This window comes from Cibotium barometz, chromosome 11, assembly GCF_041138505.1.
Source record: "Cibotium barometz isolate CiBa-2024 chromosome 11, ASM4113850v1, whole genome shotgun sequence".
Lineage (NCBI taxonomy): Eukaryota > Viridiplantae > Streptophyta > Polypodiopsida > Cyatheales > Cibotiaceae > Cibotium > Cibotium barometz.
The window spans coordinates 30,917,867-30,937,803 of NC_141056.1; the positions used below are offsets into that span (position 1 = coordinate 30,917,867).

The 19,937-nt window shown below is 44.5% G+C and overlaps 1 protein-coding gene across 2 annotated transcripts in view; it reads left to right on the forward strand.

The window, feature by feature from the left end:
• Positions 1 to 19,937, forward strand: part of LOC147634052 (putative complex I intermediate-associated protein 30) — a 68,070-nt gene that overhangs the window by 26,098 nt on the left and 22,035 nt on the right. For both annotated transcript variants that reach the window (XM_086805153.1, XM_086805152.1), the window contains exon 2: positions 18,862 to 18,975. In XM_086805153.1, the coding sequence (XP_086661279.1) occupies positions 18,862 to 18,975 (114 nt within the window). The remainder of the gene's footprint in view (positions 1 to 18,861; positions 18,976 to 19,937) is intronic.

The following is a 19,937-nucleotide window of genomic DNA, read 5'->3' on the forward strand; positions in this document are numbered from 1 at the left end:
TTTTTTTTAAATTAATAGAAAAAACACAGCATTAAGGTGTTACACCTCATACACATTAAGTTGGCTTTGATAAAAGCCACGTGGCAAACCCAACCTCCCCTCCCTTCTACTGACCAGCGCACAACCAAGCACCAATGCAAGAAGAAGCATCGTAACGATTATGAAGCAACGCCGATCTGGTGATTACCAAACTGCAGCTTCGAAAACAATGCACACAACAGATTCCCACAAAGATGCCCATGACGATGTTGCTCACCAGCTGATGGCCTCTTTGCAACATGCGAATCCCACGGGCTTGCACGTGTTTCCTGCCTTGTTTCAATGCATTCCCTAGGTGTGATCTTTTCAACATAGCTTTTCTAAGTTCAAACATTCATAAAGCAACATGTGGACTTTCTATACAAGAGAATGTCAAAATACGCAGCGGAGATGATAAGCAAATCTGAGACCACAAGAGCAAGTAGAGTGCAGAAAATAGACAGCACAAGAGAAGGAGAGAGATAGGCGTGTAACTCTTCTCTATACACAAGATCCCGAAATGAAAACAAGATACAATGGTGTGGGGGCCATGGGGCCATTTTATATGGCCCCATACATGCAGTCGGCCTGTTGAAAAGGCAGCCGACTGGGCCTACATGTCCACGACCAGCTCCATCCACCAGTCGGCCAGCTATACACAGTCGGCCAGCATGCATGAGAGGTTGGGGACCAGAAGGGGCAGTCGGCCAGTATCTAGAACCTCCTGACCAGCAGTCGGCCAGTATCTGGATCAGCTAGGGTGCAAAAAACTGCCTCCCACACCTGGTAAAAATAGGGAAAAATGGGGAAAAAATACGGGGAGTGAGGAAAAATGAGAAAACACCTACAAAGGGCAGGCACACCCACAATAGAGGCCTTGGTGTCTAATAAAGACAGGAGATGACTTCTAACACTCCCTCTCAGCTTCTGGCTGTGAAATCAACCCTAGGGAGCTGGAGTGCCGCCTGAGCGTAGCTTGAGGTAGAGACTTGGTGAAGAGGTCCGCCGCATTGTCCTTTGTCGAACAATAAAGTAGCAAGATGTCACCAGTCAAGATCTTCTCACGTACAAAGTGATACTGTATCTCGATGTGCTTGGTCTGGGCATGGAAGACCGGGTTCCGAGCAATAGCTATACAACTCTGGTTATCACACTGGATGACTGTGGGCTCCTTCTGTGGAACCCCAATCTCGCCTAGCAGCCTCCGCAGCCACACAACTTGCAAGCAGCACCACAAGCAGCCCAGTACTCTGCCTCTGTTGAAGATAGGGCAATAGTTGGCTGCCTCTTACTGCTCCAAGAAACTGCTCCTGAGCCAAGGGTAAAATCATAACTTGAAGTAGATCTCCTCGTGTCTGGATCTCCTCCCCAATTTGAGTTACTCCAACCTTGGAGTCTGACTCCATCCCCTCCTATGTAAAAGAGTCCTAGATCCTTCGTACTTTGCAGATATCGCAAGATCCGCAATCCTGCGTCCCAATGAGACTTCAATGGCGTCTGCATAAAAGAGCTCAACAGCCCCATGGAGAAGCTCAAGTCCAATCTGGTGTTCAGCAACCATATCAATGAACCAACCAACTTCCGATACTGCGAGGCATCAACTGGCTCACAAGGATCATTAACAGTTAACTTTATATTTGGGTCCATCGGCGAAGTAATAGGCTTGTAGTTCTCCATCCCAAAGGCCTCAAGCAACTCATGAACATATTGCTGTTGAGAGACAAAAAACCCCCTCTAGGTCTGCCAGATCTCCAATCCCAAAAAGAAGTGGAGTAAGCCTAGGTCGGTCATCTCAAACTCCTTTGACAAGGCAGCCTTCGTCACGCCAATTTGCTCCACATGACCGCCGGTGAGAATGAGATCATCCACATAAAGGATGATAATCGTAACCATGCCGTGTTCGTGAAAGAGATACAGGTTGGGATCTGCAACCGATCTCTGAAAACAGTCCGAACAAAGAAGGAATCAATCTTCTGATTCCAAGCCCTGGGAGCCTGCTTAAGACCATACAAAGCCTTACGTAACCTGTAAACCATCCCTTCTGATCCTGGAACAACAAAGCCTGGAGTCTACTCAACATACACCTCCTCCTGCAGGTCACCATTAAGGAACGCAGATTTTACATCCACTTGATACACAGGCCACCTTTGAGAAGAAGCAAGGGCAAGAACGGTCCGAATCGTGGTCATCCTTGTTGTTGGTGCAAAGGTATTCTTGTAGTCGATGCCTGGCCGCTGAGCATAACCTTTAGCCATGAGTCTGGCTTTGTGTTTGTCCACCGACCCATATGACGCATATTTGGTCTTAAAGACCCATTTGACACTAATGATTGACTGTTTCGACGGCCTCAGTACTAACTTCTATGTGTTGTTCTTCTCGATGGTATCAAGTTCCACCTGCATGGCTTCCTCCAAGTATCCTGTGAAAGGGCTTCCTTAACGGAAGTGGGCTCCTTGTCCCGCATAATACGAGACATCAAAGCATAGTTTACGTGAAGAAGCTCCGCTGTATTGCTTTTGTCGCGGACTCTGTGCGATCTTCGAGGGCCGTCCTCTGTGGTCCACTCGGAGGGTAGCTCCGTGACACCTGACTCCCGAAGGGTGTTCATCAACCACCTGGGTACTTGAACAGATCGTGGAGCCTCCTGCCGTTGCGGGGGCTCTACTCTAGTTGCGGGCTCAACCTCCTGTACTGACTGAGGTTGATCAACTGGAACAATGGTCTGGGAATCATCATCAGACTCCTTTGGATCTCCAAGAGTGGCGGCTCCTCGATAGTGGATATTGGAACATGCTCATCAAAGACCACATCTCGGCTGACAACAATCTCATTCCTCTCTGGATCATACAATCTGTATCCCTTGGAAAGAGAATTATACCCCACAAATATAAGCTTGCGGGATTTGGAGTCAAGCTTCCCCCTCTGCATACGCATCACTCCCAAAAACACGGAAGTGGGAGACATCAGGTTTCCTGCCAAAGCATGCCTCAAATGGAGTCATATTAGGTACTGAAGTCCTTGGAGACCGGTTGAGGGTATGGACAGCCGTTGCCACAACCTCTCCCCCCAAAGTGGACGAGGAAGATCACGATGCTCCAGCATGGTCCTCGCCATCTCCACCACAGTCCTGTTTTTGCGTTCTACAACTCCATTCTCTGAAGGCGATCCTGTATTGGCCAGTTCCCTCTTGATGCCATGGTCTGCACAAAATATGAGAAAAACATTCGAGGAGAATTCACCCCCTTTGTCAGCCTTGAGAGTCTTTACCTGCAATCCAAACTCTTTTTCCACCATCACGTGCCAATCCTTGAACCGTGCAAAAGCTTGGTCCTTTTGTGAAAGAAAGTAGACCCATGTGAATCTGGTACAGTCATCAACAAGCAGCATGAAATAGAGAATTCCTCCCAATGATGGTGTCTGCTGAGGTCCACACAAGTCAGTGAGAATCAACTCCAATGGTTTTGAAGCCCGCCTGGAAGCCTGCTTTGGAAAGGATTCCCTGTGCTGCTTACCACGTATGCAAGAACTACAACGTCCTTGCCTGCTGCCAACATCTGGCAAGCCAACCACCATTTGGTCTCGGAAAGCTCGCCGCAGTGCATCCACATTTAAGTGGCCATAACGAAAGTGCCACAGATCTCCGACCTGAGAACCTGTCAATGAGGAGAGTGCAGAGAGCTTGTAGATACCATTCTCCACACCGCCTTCCCAAACAACTTGGCCAGTCTCATGGTCCCGTAGAGCAACTGAATGCTCCTCAAATTCCACCCGAAAGCCAGTCTTGCATACTTCATGCACTAATAGAAGATGAAAACCAAGAGTAGGGACATAAAGAACACGGGAGGCATGCTTGCCTCCCTTTCCGTCGGGAATAATCTCCATCCAGCCCTCACTGTGTATCGGAATGGTGGAGTTGTCGCCAATGAAAATGCGACCTGACAGCCGTTTTAGATCCAAAAAGAAGTCTCGGGACGGAGTCATGTGCCTGGAAGCACCACTGTCAAGAATCCATTCCCGGGTATCCTTTGCGGTGAAGCCAACTGCCTCCTTGCTCGAAGACGATGAAGCATCTGAGTCCATCATCTCTAAGTGCACAAATGCAGGAGTCTTTGCAGCTCAGGCTGAAGAATCAACACTCTTCCCAGTCCGCTTAGGACACTTCCTCCAATAGTGGCCTTTCTTGCCACAATCATTGTAGGACCTCTCGGCCTTTAGTTTCTCTCGATCTGTGTCAGGGTTCTTTTCAGAAGACTTCTCTGGTGAAGCCTTCCCTTTGCCCTTGTTGTTATTCCGGCCTTTCGGCCGTTGGCCAGTTAAGGCCTCCGAACCTCCGCTGTGGGGAGGGTTCGTGAATCGTTCCTCCTGGTCCAAGACCATGGGCACAAGCTCCTCCCAGGTAATGGTGCTGAGCCTGCCACAAGTAATCAAAGAAGAGTAGAAAGCGGAATACTGTGCAGGCAAGTGGGACAGCAAAGTAATGGCCATATCTTCTGATGATATCTCTTTCCTAGCCTGGAGGACTTCCTGCTGAAGGGCCTGCGACTTGTTAATGTGCTCCCGCATCGTCGACGACTTTGTAGGGTTCATAACTTGCATCTGTACTTCCAAGGAAATCCTCTTCATGGGCGATACCTTGTTATAAAGAGAAGCCAAGTGCTGCCATATGCCTCTGGCCAACTTCATACGCTTTACGTGATTGATTACTTGCGGTGTGCAGTTGAGGAAGATAAATGAACGGACCCTGGCGATGACATGATCCTACATCTGTGCCTGTGGCTCGCGGTCCTTCCTCGTTGACTGTAACTTCCCTTCCTCTTCTTCCGGCCATGGAACCCCGATAACGATGAAATTAGTAAGGTCATATGACTCGAGCACAGACTCCATCATAACCTTCCAGATGTCGTAATTGTTCTCGTCCAACTGACGGTCCACTGGGAACGTGGGGAGAGTTGGGATCTTCACATGCTTCTCAGCCATCTCGAACAAATCTGCCATCACGGGGATGTAACTGAAAAAGGGTGGGTGGGGGGGGGAAAGAAAACTTTAAACTTGCAAGTGGCTGTTCAGCAACTCAGCCCGCCTTCCTCTTGCTTCTTCTCTTCCCGAATAGTCCCTAACAATCTACCAATCAGCAATGCAACAATCCCCCTCTTGCTCAGAAAACTACCAAGATCTTTCAAGAGCATAGGACTCTGATACCATGTCAAAATACGCAGCGGAGATGATTGGTAGAAACCAAAGTGCGGTAGACTAGCAGTCACCTATCCACTTGTAGTCCAGACAAATAGCAAATGAACGAGAGCTAGAATGCTCCAGAACAGAAAGGAAAAACGACACCTGTTGGCCCCAAAGCTTGGCGCCCCTCTCGGTATTTCTTTATTTAAATTCAATGGAAAAGTTTAACTAAGTACAACAAAGCCAGTCAAGGAAAGTAAACCTGCATGTCCAATCTGGCAGCCCTCAAGACCTCTTAGCATAGAGGATTCACATACAGATCTGTGTCCCACAGAAGCAACACACTGTGGTCTCCTCTAATCAACCAAGACACTACAACAGGGCAGCCTTGAGCACGCATCTGGCTGTTCCATGTTCATGGCTTCAAACTCAGCCAAAGAACAAATCCACTGTCCAACTTTGTTTCCACCCTTCAAACTGCCACACCCCTCCTCTCACAAAGGGCCAGAAGAAACAACTCTGAAGCAGTCATTAGCCACTGGAAAGAGAGAGAGAAAGAAGTGTTCAGTGTATACCAACTGCTCTGCCAACTGTTACAGTTCTGCTCCAGTTGGACTAACCGTACCAGTCTGTACCTGCAGCCGCATGTGTCAGCAATTCTGCATCAGCCGACTGTACTTGTTCGTACCAAACTGTACCTGCAGCCGCCTGCGTCAGCAAATCTGCAGAAAGCAGCCGCCTATGTGATGCGCCGCCTGTACCAGATGGACTACTGATTGTACCCGCGTGTACCTGTACCTGCAGCACACGTGTGTATGGCTTCTCTACAGCAGTTCAGTACCCGCTTGTACCTGTCCGTACAGAACTGTACCTGCAGCACACATGTGTACGGTTTCCTTGCAGGCGACCTGTACCAGTCTCCCTCCACGCAGTGCAGCCAGCCCAGTAGTTCTCTCCACGCAGCCAGCCGACTCGCCACTTTCAAAAAGCAAGAGAGAGAGAGACGGAGAGGGTGGCGTATACTCTAAAAGTAGAGTAACTCTCCCTCCATAATTATCTTAGTGGCCCTTTAAAGTTTATTAAACTTTCTAAGGGCCACCCAAGGTTTATAAACCTTATAAATTTAATTACCTTGGTCCCCCTTCACACCTGGGGTTGTCCACACCTGTTACCTTTTTGTCCGGACACCCAAGTATGCATCTTAAAAAAAAAAAAAAATCTTGCTCACCGACCACCATGCCCACACTTAGGCTGTTCCACTTTCACAAGGCCATGACATACCCCCCTCTTGAAAAATGGCAAGCGTCCTCGATTGCAATCTGGTGATACAACAAAATATCCAAAGTGAAAAGTACAATATGGCAAGATCAACATCCCAATCTGTCTAATCCATGCATATGTAACAACATTCACTGCAAACTAATGGTGTAGTAGTAGTTCAAGTTGTATACCAATGTGAACCATGCATAACCGCAATATCCAATGTGACTAGTACACATATATCATAGAGGTCTCATAAACAGATGTACTGTCAGCCATCAGTACCTTCGGGTGAGATAAAAGCTGCACCAAGCGACCTCTAGATGTCATCTGAGCCTGTCTGTATCAAGGGAGTGGAGGTGCTACCCCCCTCTTGAGCATCAGGCAATGCTCCAGACCCATGCTCTGCTGAACCTGAATGAGCCGTAACAAGAGTCAGCTCCAACTCAAAGGCATCGAGATAAAGCTGCAATAGTTGAGGTGAATCTGTTAAGTCACCTTCCTCCATCCACTTCGCATCCATCGGTGAATAGTTCTTAAACTTCACAAGATAGCGACGAGAAACTTTACCTCGTACCTTTCTTTCCTTATGTGCCAGTATCTGCCCTGGAATAAGAACTTCATCAAGTTCCTCTACTTCCGGCTGAGCCTCATCTGATAAGGCACATCCCCATGGAAAGGTCTAAGTAGACTCACATGAAATGCATTGTGAATCCTCCAATGATCTGGTAGCTTCAAGCGATAGGCCACCTCACCAATCTTTTCCAATACCTGAAAAGGTCCATAATAGCGCATGCTCAACTTAGGGAATAAGCGCTGTTTACCCTTCATCTTTATGAGCCTAGCTTTCTCAAATCGCAAAAGAACCCAATCACCCAATGCAAACTCTAATGCACGTCTGTGATGGTCTGCTGCTTTCTTTTGCTTTTGTTGAGTTTTCTGGAGTGCCAATTTAACTTCATCCATGTTCTCCACATACTCGTCAGCCTCAAAAATCTTATCCTTTGTGTGCAAAATAGGTGGTACCTTCTTCCCTCCTTCCACAATCTCAAAAGGCGTCTTGCCCGTTGAGGTATGGACGGTGTTGTTATAAGCAAACTCCACCAAAGGAAGATACTTTTCCCATTGTTGCTTGTGCTCTGACACATAACACTTAAGAAGATCTAACATTGTAGAATTTGCCTCTTTCGATTGACCATCTGTTTGTGGATGAAATGATGATGAAAACTTGAGAGTTGTACCCATGTTGTCAAACAACCCTCTCCAAAATAAACTCGTCATCCGTGGATCACGGTCACTAATGATAGATGAAGGCAAGCCATGATACTTGAAGATGTTCGCCATGAACAACTTCACCATATGATCAACTTTGATCGTTTTACGGACGGGAATAAAATGAGCCTGCTTACTGAACCTGCATATGATAGTCCAAATGCCATCATTCCCCGTTTGCGTCCTCGGAAGATGAAATATAAAATCCATGGCAATGCTCTCCCATGGTCTATCTGGAATAGGTAAAGGCTGAAGTAACCCTGGTGTCTTTTGACGGTCAAACTTCACCTTCTAACATATGATGCATTGCCTAACAAAAGCATCAACATCTCTTCTCAAGATCGGCCAATAAAAGAAAGTCTCAACTGCCTTTACTGTGGCGTTAATACCTCTATGACCTGCAGACGGTGGAGCATGACTTTCAATCATAACTTTGAGTCGTAACTGCCTGGTAACACATAGTCTACCATGCATCAACAAAAAACCATCCCTGAGAGTATAATGATCATGCTGTTGACCCTCAGACATCTGATCATAGAGCCTTCCAAAATCCTCATTGTGGGCATACTGCTCTTTCATCTCATCAAGCTCACGATGATAAGCAAGTGAAACTGCTGAGACTTGTGGCTTGCGTGACAAAGCATCTGCCACAACATTCTTTTTGCCTTTCACATGTACAATCTGAAAGTGGAACATAGACAAAAAGTTTGCCCATCTTATATGCTTCTCAAAAAGTTTAGTTTGCGTGAGGAAATAACGCAAGGTCTGATGATCTGTCTGCACAGTGAAATCAGCCCCATGTAAATAGTGTTTCCATGTAGAAAGAGCATGAATTACAGCCAACATCTCTTTCTCATAAACCTGCAAATGCTTCTCGGCATTCTGTAATATACGACTCTCATAGGCTATCACATGTCCTTCCTGCATGAGAACTGCCCCAATGCTGTTTCCACATGCATCACACTGGACAACAAAAGCCTTTCGGAGATCCGGTAATACCAATACGGGATCCGAAGTAAGCTTTTCTTTAAGCTTTCTAAAGGCTGTAATTTCCCGATCAGCCCATCTAAACGGAGTTGCCTTCTTAGTTAAAGCATGAAGGGGCGAAGCAATCTCAGCAAAATACCGTATGTACCGCCTGTAATAGGAACACAATCCCAAAAAGCTGCGTACATCATGCACGGTCCTCAAATTTGGCTAATTGAGAATTGCTTCCACTTTCGAAGGATCCATACGGACTTCATGTTTAGACACGATATGTCCTAAGAAGTGTATCTCTTCCAAGAAGAACTCACTCTTCTTGCCATTAATGACCAGTCTATGCTTTCGGAGTTTTTCAAACACAATGGCCAAATGCTTCCTATGCTCCTCCTCTGTGCGTGAATGCACAATCATATCATCAAAGAATGTGCTCACAAACACTCTATGAGGCCGGAAAATCCTGTCCATCATCCTGTTAAATGTGGCAGGAGCATTTGTCAAACCAAAGGGCATAACTAAGAACTCATATAGCCCAAAAGTGGTTCGAAATGCTGTCTTATGCACATCCTCGGGTCTAATGCGTATCTGATGATACCCGCTTTTCAAGTCTATCCGACTAAAGACTGTGGAGCCCTGTAAGCGGTCCAGTATGTCATCGATCCTCGGAATAGGAAATCGATTCTTGATGGTGTTCTTGTTTAGCGCCTTGTAATCTATACACATGCGCCAAGAACCATCTTTCTTTTGCACTAAGAGCACAGGTGAGCAAGGTTGGATCAATCCCTTTTTTAACAACTCCTGTACACTTGGCTCATAATTTCCTCTTGTTGGGCTGCACTAACACGGTACGGCGGTCTATTTGGTGGGGCACTCCCTGGGATTGGATCAATAGCATGATCTTCTGGCCTTTCTGGAGGAAGTTCTCCTGGCAATGACTCGGAAAAACAATCTTGGAACTCACGTAAGAAATCAGTCCTGTCTTTATCTAACATAGACAAATTAGATTTAGATTCATCATCTTTTGCATCTTTTACAAAAACCAAGTACGCGGAAAGATGCTTTTTCATTACCGATGAAATTGCCGAAGCTGATATAATAGGAGCAGATTTCCCTTTAAGTTTTACATCCAAAATATGCTCTTTCCCTCTATGAGTTAAAGTAATCTTCCTGTTATACGTATCCACCACCGCATGTACTCTATGGCACCATGGCATACCCAACAACACATCACACCCATCAAGTGGCATGATAAAGAACTCCTCACTGTCCACATAACCTTGCACATGAAGCCTGAGGTTCCCAATAATAGGGGTAACGGGTTCTGCATACCCAGGACAAGCCATATTAGCCTCATATAAAGGCCCCATCTCCTCTGCATTGATCCCCAATCGGCCAGCCAAATCCGGTGAGATAAAGTTGGCTCTAGCACCTGTGTCAAAGAAAATCAAGGCATTCTGATCTCTCACTTTGCCCCATGCCCTGCACAATTCAGTCTCTTCACCACCTGGCTGTTCCCCAACAAGATCAGGAACTAACCCTGCAGAAGGTTTTGGTTTCTTAGTCTTGGGCTCCCCTTTAGTGTCCTTTTGGGACGTACGCTTGGGACAATTAAAAGACATATGTCCCTCCTCAGTACAGTAAAAGCACTTCCGAGCATCCATCAAAGCCTGTCTCTTCTCAGGAGTTCTCTTGGGCATTGGTAACTTCTTATTCCACTTCTCTATAGACCCTTTTGCATCACGCGATGCATGCCCTGACTTTTCGGATTTCTTGCTTGAGCTTTTACTTCCTTTAAATCCAGATGAGACTCCAGTGAGCAACGCATTTGCCGTCATAGCATTCTCTATCATCTGTGACATATTTGTTACTTGAGTCTTTATGCAATAGTCACGCACTTCCTTGGGCAGCCCACAACAATACTACTCCACTTGCTCAGACAAAGGCACTGCACGATAAGAAGTAACTGGGAGTAAAGCTTCCCAAAACTTCTTATTATAATCCTCAAGATTTTCACACTTCGATGCATCCAACTTGTGCCATGCTGTCATTACATCCACCTCAAAAGTAGATGTGAGCCACACGGAAGAGAACACCTGTTTAAACTGTATCCAAGTAGATGGTGCTATGCCTTGCAAAAGAAGAGTGGACCACCACTGCAATGCATTGCCCTTGAGAAAAGTCGCAGCTTTTCTCACCTTAGAGGATTCCGTGTAATTTCCACCAAAAAAAGCAGCATCAAATTGCTGTAAAAAGGTAAGTGCCTTTAGCTTATCTTTGGTCCCGCTAAACGTGTCAAATTTCACTGGAGCTCCCTCTTCCTTATAATCCTTGGCCTTACCCATAGGCGTTAGATTATCGTAAGGAAGTGGCTTCACAAGATTGCTACCCCCAGCATTCATGCCCATCATAGGGTCAACATTGCCAGTTCCCACACCTGGCATTCCATACATTCCTCCCATGTTTCCAAACATACCATTATGCATACCGGGCTGCATGCCCCCATACATGTTTCCTTGCATTCCGGGCTGCATGCCCCCATACATGTTTCCTTGCATTCCGGGCTGCATACCACCATACATATTCCCTTGCATACCAGGCTAAAAATTAGCTCCAAAATTCCCTTGCATCCCCATGCCTCCCTGAGGGTAACCCCCAGTCATAGATTGGAATGCAGAGCCACCACCAAAATAGCCTGGATGCATAGACTGATGTGGAATAGGTGGCTGTCTGAAAAAAGAACTCTGTGAGTTTGCACCAAAAGGGCTTTGCATGTTCGGAAATTGTCCAAAAGAAGGATCTTGTGGGAAGGCACCACTATTGCCCTGAGGTGGGTTCCTAGAATGCACTTTCTTCTTCTTCTCAGGCTGAGAACGGGATCTCATAACTTCAGCAAACTTCTCACTTTGAGTGAGTTGCATAAACACATCCATTACCCTTGCCAAACGATTTTTAAACTGAGCATCATCTTCCTCTTTACTAGGCATATCTTCTGCCTGTGTTACATCCTCATATTGTGCATCTTCTGTAGCCGGTTCTCTTGCAAGAATATCATCAGATTCATTTCTCTTAGGAGAGGCCTCTTGCTCTTCCTCTTCATCATAAAAATATTCATCTTCTGTGTCTGACATGTTGCTGAATTTTTCAGCAATGGCTTTCCTCGAGACAACCACGAGCTCACACCCTTAAGTTGATGATTGTCCCGGCAACGGAACCTTGAAACCGGCCTCTGGTAGAAACCAAAGTGCGGTAGACTAGCAGTCACCTATCCACTTGTAGTCGAAACAAATAGCAAATGAATGAGAGCTAGAATGCTCCAGAACAGAAAGGAAAAACGACACCTGTTGGCCCCAAAGCTTGGCGCCCCTCTCGGTATTTCTTTATTTAAATTCAATGGAAAAGTTTAACTGAGTACAACAAAGCCAGTCAAGGAAAGTAAACCTGCATGTCCAATCTGGCAGCCCTCAAGACCTCTTAGCATAGAGGATTCACATACAGATCTGAGTCCCATAGAAGCAACACACTGTGGTCTCCTCTAATCAACCAAGACAATACAACAGGGTAGCCTTGAGCACGCATCTGGCTGTTCCATGTTCATGGCTTCAAACTCAGCCAAAGAACAAATCCATTGTCCAACTTTGTTTCCACCCTTCAAACTGCCACACCCCTTCTCTCACAAAGGGCCAGAAGAAACAACTATGAAGCAGTCATTAGCCAGTGGAAAGAGAGAGAGAGAAAGAAGTGTTCAGTGTATACCAACTGTTCTGCCAACTGTTATGCACAGTTCTGCTCCAGTCGGACTGACCGTACCAGTCTGTACCCACAGCCCCCTGTGTCAGCAATTCTGCATCAGCCAACTGTACTTGTCCGTACCAAACTGTACCTGCAGCCGCCTGCGTCAGCAAATCTGCAGGCAGCCGCCTATGTGATGCGCCGCCTGTACCAGATGGACTGTACTGATTGTACCCGCCTATACCTATACCTGCAGCACACGTGTGTACGGCTTCTCTACAGCAGTTCAGTACCCGCCTGTACCTGTCCGTATAGAACTGTACCTGCAGCACACATGTGTACGGTTTCCCTGCAGGCGACCTGTACCAGTCTCCCTCCACGCAGCGCAGCCAGCCCAGTAGTTCTCTCCATGCAGCCAGCCGACTCGCCACTTTCAAAAAGCAAGAGAGGGAGAGATGGAGAGGGAGGCGTATTCTCTAAAAGTAGAGTAACTCTCCCTCCATAATTATCTTAGTGGTCCTTTAAAGTTTATTAAACTTTCTAAGGGCCACCCAAGGTTTATAAACCTTATAAAGTTAATTACCTTGGTCCCCCTTCACACCTGGGGTTGTCCACACCTGTTACCTTTTTGTCCGGACACCCAAGTATGCATCTTTAAAAAAAAAAAAATTATCTTGCTCACTGACCACCATGCCCACACTTATGCTGTTCCACTTTCACAGGGCCATGACATTCAGTCACCATGGAAGAAGAACAGATTCTCGAAGATGCACCAGTTCTCTCCCCTTGGCAACAGAACATGCAATCCCAAATGGAGGCTATGCAAGCTCAACTCCAGTCGACATTGGTGACACTCATAATGGAGATGCAACGACTCTAGTTCTCGATGACATACCCGCAGAGGTAGATGACGTTGAACGTAAAGTCCTTAATTGTTTACTTCATGCAAATCATTCTAAGAAGTTGGACATAAAACCCCTTGAAGCATTCAAAGGCCAACGCAACAAACGTAGTTTATATCAGTGGTGGCTATGCTAGCATCATTTGTATTTTGAGAACTTCAATCTCTCCGACAGGAAGAAAGTGACTTTTGCGGCCTCCTTACTCAAAGATACTGCCCTTTTGTGGTGGCAATGACGGTTAACTGATGGCAAGTCCATCACGACTTGGGATAAGTTTGAGCATGCCATCCTTACGCAATTTATACCTGCCAATGCAGATTTCCAAAGCATGATCTCGTTTACATCATTTGACCCAAATTGGATCATTGGCCTCGTATATCTCATAGTTCACTAGTGTGAACTGGAGATCTCTTCCATAACCCCTGATGATAGGCTACATGCCTTTGTGGAGGTCTTAATCCCAATCTTTGTGTGGACGTGCAAAAGTACAACCTCGTTGACAGTACATCAACAATTGCATGTGCGGAACGCATAGCATATCTTACCAACACCTCCTGGGGACCTCCTCCTCAGCTAGGACGTCCAGCATTTTCAACCCCAGGCAAAAGTCCTAGCCCCTACGACAGAAGTCTCAATACCCCTTCCTTTGGCGGTGCTTCAAATCGATTCAATTCTGAGAAAAGTTTCGCCGTCAAGAAGGTTCCTCCTCCGATCACTCATGGCGACCACAATCCTCTCAACCACAAAGATCAGACCGTGGCCGTGACTTTGGACGTGACCAACCTTGCCATTTTAAGCCAAACTCTCAAACTTCCCCTCAAGGTCAACACAAATCAGGATTATGTAGCATCTGTTCGGGCAACCATCGTTGGTTCGAGTGCCCTAAGTCTCCCAATAATCGGCAAAACTCCAACGGTGGAACCTTCCACCTCGACGGATGGGTCCCAGGTTTAGTGTTCGGGAAATTCCAAAGGCAAGCGTGCTATGGTCCTCTCTCAGCATGCATAGGCATGTGTAATTACCTCAGTGAAACAAGCACATGCTACCTCTACAATTCCGGCCTCGGTGTTCACACATGTTGACAATTATTGGCTCAATTTCTGGTTGCCCAATTAGTGTTCTAATCGACAGTGGATGTTCTCACAACTTTGTGGCCACGACGATGGTTCAGCGTTTGAAAATACGCACCACTCGCGTAGCCCCCACACTTATGAGATAGAGTTGGCAGACGGGTTTGGATTCAAGTGCAACACCATGGCTCCTCGACTTTCCTTTTGCATTCACCAATATCGTGATAAGATGGACTTTGAGGTTATGCCCATATCTAGATACGACATGATCTTGGCTCAGCAATTGTTATATCAGTACGACTCTCTCATCAGTTTTCGTAGCCACACCTTATAGTTTGTCAAAAATGGCATGGACATCCATCTCCAAGGCGTTCACAATTAACTCTCCGCACCAATCTTGTCCGCACTACAAGCAAAGCGGTGGGTTTGAAAGGCAGGTTGTTCTTCGACACTTTTAATGGTTTATTCCATAGAGGAGACGGTGCCTTACCATAATTCCAAAGTGGCATATTTAGCTCAGTCCTCCTTTGCCCCACATTTGGATCTCTTTCTTGCTGAATTATCCCGAGTTTTGCCTCTCGGACAACCAGTGGGTCATGCAATTGATCTACTTCTGGCAATTCGCCACATACTCGTGCTCTTTATCAAGTCTCTTTTACTGAATCACATTCGTCCCAACAAGAGTCCTTTTGGTGCACCAATTCTACTCGTGAAAAAGAAAGATAAGTCAATGCGGCTTTGCATTGATTATTGTGTCCTCAACAAACTCACTATCAAGAATAAATATCCTCTTCCTTGGATTGGTGAATTATTTGATCAGTTGCTTCATGCCAAAGTGATTGATTTAAAGTCCGGATATCATCAGATCCGTATTTGTGAAGGTGATGAGTACAAAATTACCTTCTGCATGAAGTATGGACATTATGAGTATTTGGTCATGCCTTTCGGGTTAACCAATGCCTCGGCAACTTTTATGAGTCTCATGAATGACCTTTTTCGACCATTTTTGGACAAGTTCGTGATAATTTATCTCGACGATGTCTTGGTTTTTAGTGCTTCAATCGATGAGCACAAGAGGCATCTACATCAAGTTTTTCAAATATTGCGCGACAATGCACTTTTTATCAATCCACAGAAAAATGATTTTTTCAAGGCATCACTAGAGTATCTTGGGGCACATTATTTCAACTGATGGTGTTTCCGTTGATCCTAAGAAGATGCAAGTTATTAAGGATTGGCGGATGTCGCAGAATTTTCATAATGTTAGATCGTCCTTGGGTCTTGCCAATTTTTATCATGCAAAGGTTAATAAGTTTTTAGAGATTGCAGCACCATTGAGAGAGGTTTTAAAGTCAGCATCCGCTTTTCGATGGACAGATGATGCGTCTCACATCTTTGATAAGCTAAAGGTTGCTTTGGCAACAATCCTAGTAATGGCAATTGCAGATCCCAATCTTCCTTTTGAAGTCATGACAGATGCTTTTGACATTGCAATTGGAGAAGTTCTTGTACAACAAGGCTGAGCCATCGCTTTTAACATTCACAAGCACTCAACAATTCAAACACGTTATCTAGTATATGATAAGTAGTTCTTGGCAATTATTCATGCTTATTGAGTCTGGAAACATTATCTCTTGGGAGCAGATTCTATTGTGAAGACATATCATCATTTCTTTAAGTATATTTTCACTCAACCAGTTATGAATGCATGATTAGGTAGATGGGTGGAGTATTTGGCGAACTTCCATATGGCTATTGAATATGTTCCTAATCTTTCAAATGTGGTTGCCGATGCTCTTAGCAGAATGCCTTAGGTCTAAGCAATGGCTATTTCTATAGTTCAAATCGATATTCCAACAACTTTTATTGGTCAATATGCAGACGATTGAGACTTTGCAAATGCTTTTCGAGTGATTATGACTCCACAGTCTAGTCCTTCTGATTTGAAGATTTATTTAACATATTCTCTCATTGATGGATTACTTTATTATCATGATCGCATTTGTGTCCCTCATACCACAAGTATGCATAAAATCTTGGTAAAGGAACATCATGAGGTTCCTTATGCAGCTCGTCTTGGTATCGACAAGACGTATCAATTGCTGACAGTGTCACCATTTGGTCCATCTCTGTTAGATCAAGTGTATGTTCGAAAGGATTCGCAGATTCTAAAAATGGATCTCCATATGTGGAAGGCACACCCTATGGAAGGACAATTGTTTGGAAATGATTCGGTCACCACATAGCGAACCACATCCTTACAAGTCTACCAACCAATTGAGGAGAATTCACGAGAAGAGGAAGAGGCCGAAATGTATGCGTCGCTTCCACCTCTGGATTTTAGTGAAAATTGGATGCATGTGCTTGCCACTATAGATGTGTTGCCCCCCAAAGGAACCTAGTACGTTGAAACATTGAGGCTATGGTCTCTAGGCCACACATATGAGGGCGGAAGATTGTGTGTCGTACAAGAGCTAAGTATTTTCATTTGTTGATTTCTAAAGCTTGATTCATGTTGAATTTGTAGCAATAGCTTGATTTCTAAAGCTTGATTCATGTTGAATTTGTAGCAATAGCTTAAGTTGAATGGTTGAATAATTATTTTTCTTGAGATATTGTCTTCCGTAAATTCCTAGATGGGGATCCTTGTGTCAGTGGTATCAAGGTGGTTTTCAGTTTTTGAGTGGTATTGGATTTACAAGATGGTTTTTCACCTTCCTTTGCCCTTTGGTTATTGACCAATGGTCACCAAAACATCTACTCTTCAACTTGCCTTTAATTTCTTCAATCCTTTTCAATTTTTAAACCCTCTTCTTAATTGGAAGCCATGGATGTGATTAGCAAAGCTTGAAGGCTTCAAAACCGCTTCAATCTCATAAAAGGCTGGCCGACAGGACATGAATTTGCCTAAAAGAATTAAGACTCAAGGCATCATGCAAGTCCACAAGCAGTTGAAGGGGCAAGGAGAAGATCTAGCAGCTGGCATGTGCATGAGACCAGATAGATTCTTTTGCAACACGGACTTAGATCAACAAAATTGATTTTCATTTGTACTTTGAATAATTCAGTTGTATCTCATTCAGTGTACATAATACAAATAAGCGTTAGGACTATTAGTGAATGCTTGTGTTTGTGAATCTTCTCTGTACTTCTGGCTCTTTGTTAAACACGCTCACAACATTTTTAGTCATGATCAATGTTCCACCGGACATGTGATAGTTGGTATGTTGCTTTTTGATCCCTCATGTATGGTCACTTTAGTTCCCGCAGACAGGTGTGATGAGCCCATCATTGGGGAGTATATGATTCCAGTGGATGTGCCCGATTGCTGCAAGTTTAGTAGAAGGGGATGTCATGTGCATGCCTTAGCCTGGATGCACATGGACATTACTCATTGCTGCAGCAACCTCTTAGGCAGTGTCTGTGTCTGGGGGCGAGTATGGCATGCTTGGGGCCTGGGCAGCCTAAGTGTGTACAGACCAAACGCCCATGGACCAGCCATGTGTGGACAACCTTATGCACTTTTATTCTAGTGGTGGGTTTTTCCAGCTGGCCGATCAGCATTCGGCCACAGCCAACTAGCCGTGAGGATGACTACAGAGAAGGGTAGGTCGAGGGTCATTCATGTATGGGAGATCAAGGTTTGCAGAGCTTGATTCTAGGGCATCTGCACATTTGGGATCGCATGACACCAATAGAACAAACCTTTTCCTTGTGCCCTTCACACAGGTTGCATTCTAAACATTTATCTTTGAAGGATGTGCCCAATTCTGTGAGCAGCTTGGTAAATTAATTGATTTGAGTCACAAATCAGCTACTTTGGTGGTTTAAATGCATAGATTTCAACACTAATTTGGTGTTAAAATCTAGAAATTTTAACATAATTAACTCAGTCTGATTGCCTATTATGGTCATTAACAACTCACAAGGCGGCTCTCATTGGACATTCTCATGATCTTAGTTTGGGTCTTTGAATATAGTAATTCTTAATAGGCTTTCAATTTTTAAAACTTTTATGGTTACCTTTTGTTTTTATGTAATTTTTCTGTTTCATGTATATGTGTGCATGTGCGTAAGCATGTACACACACACATATAGATAATTAAAACATACATTATACATAGGATCATACCTACATACATATATAGGTATGTAAGTACATACATATGTATATAATTAAAACATACATCATACATAGGATAATACCTGCATACATATATATGTATGTACGCATGTACATGCATAAGTGTCATGGTTTGAACTCACAGCCCCTTCTAAGTAGCAGAGTGCCATAGCCACTCAAGCAAGGGCCTATCTAATTTAAAACTTAGCTAGAGCATTAATGCACAACATTGTTTCTTTCCAAAACATGAGCTGAAATGTAACATTGTATTTGAAACATGACAAAGTGATATTATATCAATTCTAATCAATTTAATTTTTTTCTAGTGCAGCTGTAGCATGGAACCTTGATGATTTAAAACCGCCTCGGGAGTTGACTTTATTCAACTTTGCAAGTCAGGATGATTTGAAGAAGTGGATCGTATACTCTGATTCAGAGCATGGTGGTAAGAGGTTGTCTTTGGCCTGGAAAGTTGATTGTCCTAAAGACTAAAAGGGTTACTAGTGGATGGTTTGGTTCTTATGTCAAGCAAAGAAAATTCTCGTACCTGCTATTTCCAAATCCTCAAATTAAGCAAGAAGAATGTATCAAGAAAAGAGTTTTTCCCCTTTAACTTTTTGGTTCTAGAGAAAATTGTACCCAGTTAAGAACCTGTATTTTTGCATTTCTCTTCCATTCACAATGCACAGAAAGTTCTCCCTCTCTACTAGACTTGTCCTCTCATAGAATGTGTCAATCAAAATTCTTGAAATCATGTCACTTGCTGTCACTTTTCTTATTGCAGCAAAAGACACGCACTCCTTTGGAAGCGTCCTTAGTGAGGATTGCCTCTATTTTTCACCTCCTTGAGGCATCACCTAGAGACTTTGTTACCCACCGAGATTGGGAATTCATTGCCCTTGCCCGATGAAAATTTTGCAAGTGCCACTTGTTCCTTATCCACACAAACAAGACCTGCCCATTGTGAAGTATCTCTAGATTTTATTTCCTTCTTTTGCAAAGACATATCTACCTCTCCCCTCAGGGAATAAGATTTGCAAAGACTCAACCTGCTCCCAAGGTACTCGAGCCCAAAAAAGGACTGCAGCTCTTTAGCGCCTTTTAATGAGCAATTTCTTCTTCAAGATTCCAATGAGCTAAAAAATCCATTTTCTTCAAATCCTTTGTCCAGCAAAATACATTGTCTTTTTCCACACCCCTTTTCTCCCACATGCTCCTCTCTTGTGATGTAATTATCTAACTGTTACCATCAGGAGGACCATATTTTTCACCATTTCCCCCCTTTGATTGTGATGTGAATTAGCTAGGACATTAAGCTTGGTGAGATTTGGACCCAACACAAAATCTTTGACCTAATATTCAGCTGAACTTCATTGGTTTCTAGGTGAAAGGCTACTTGGGTCTTTG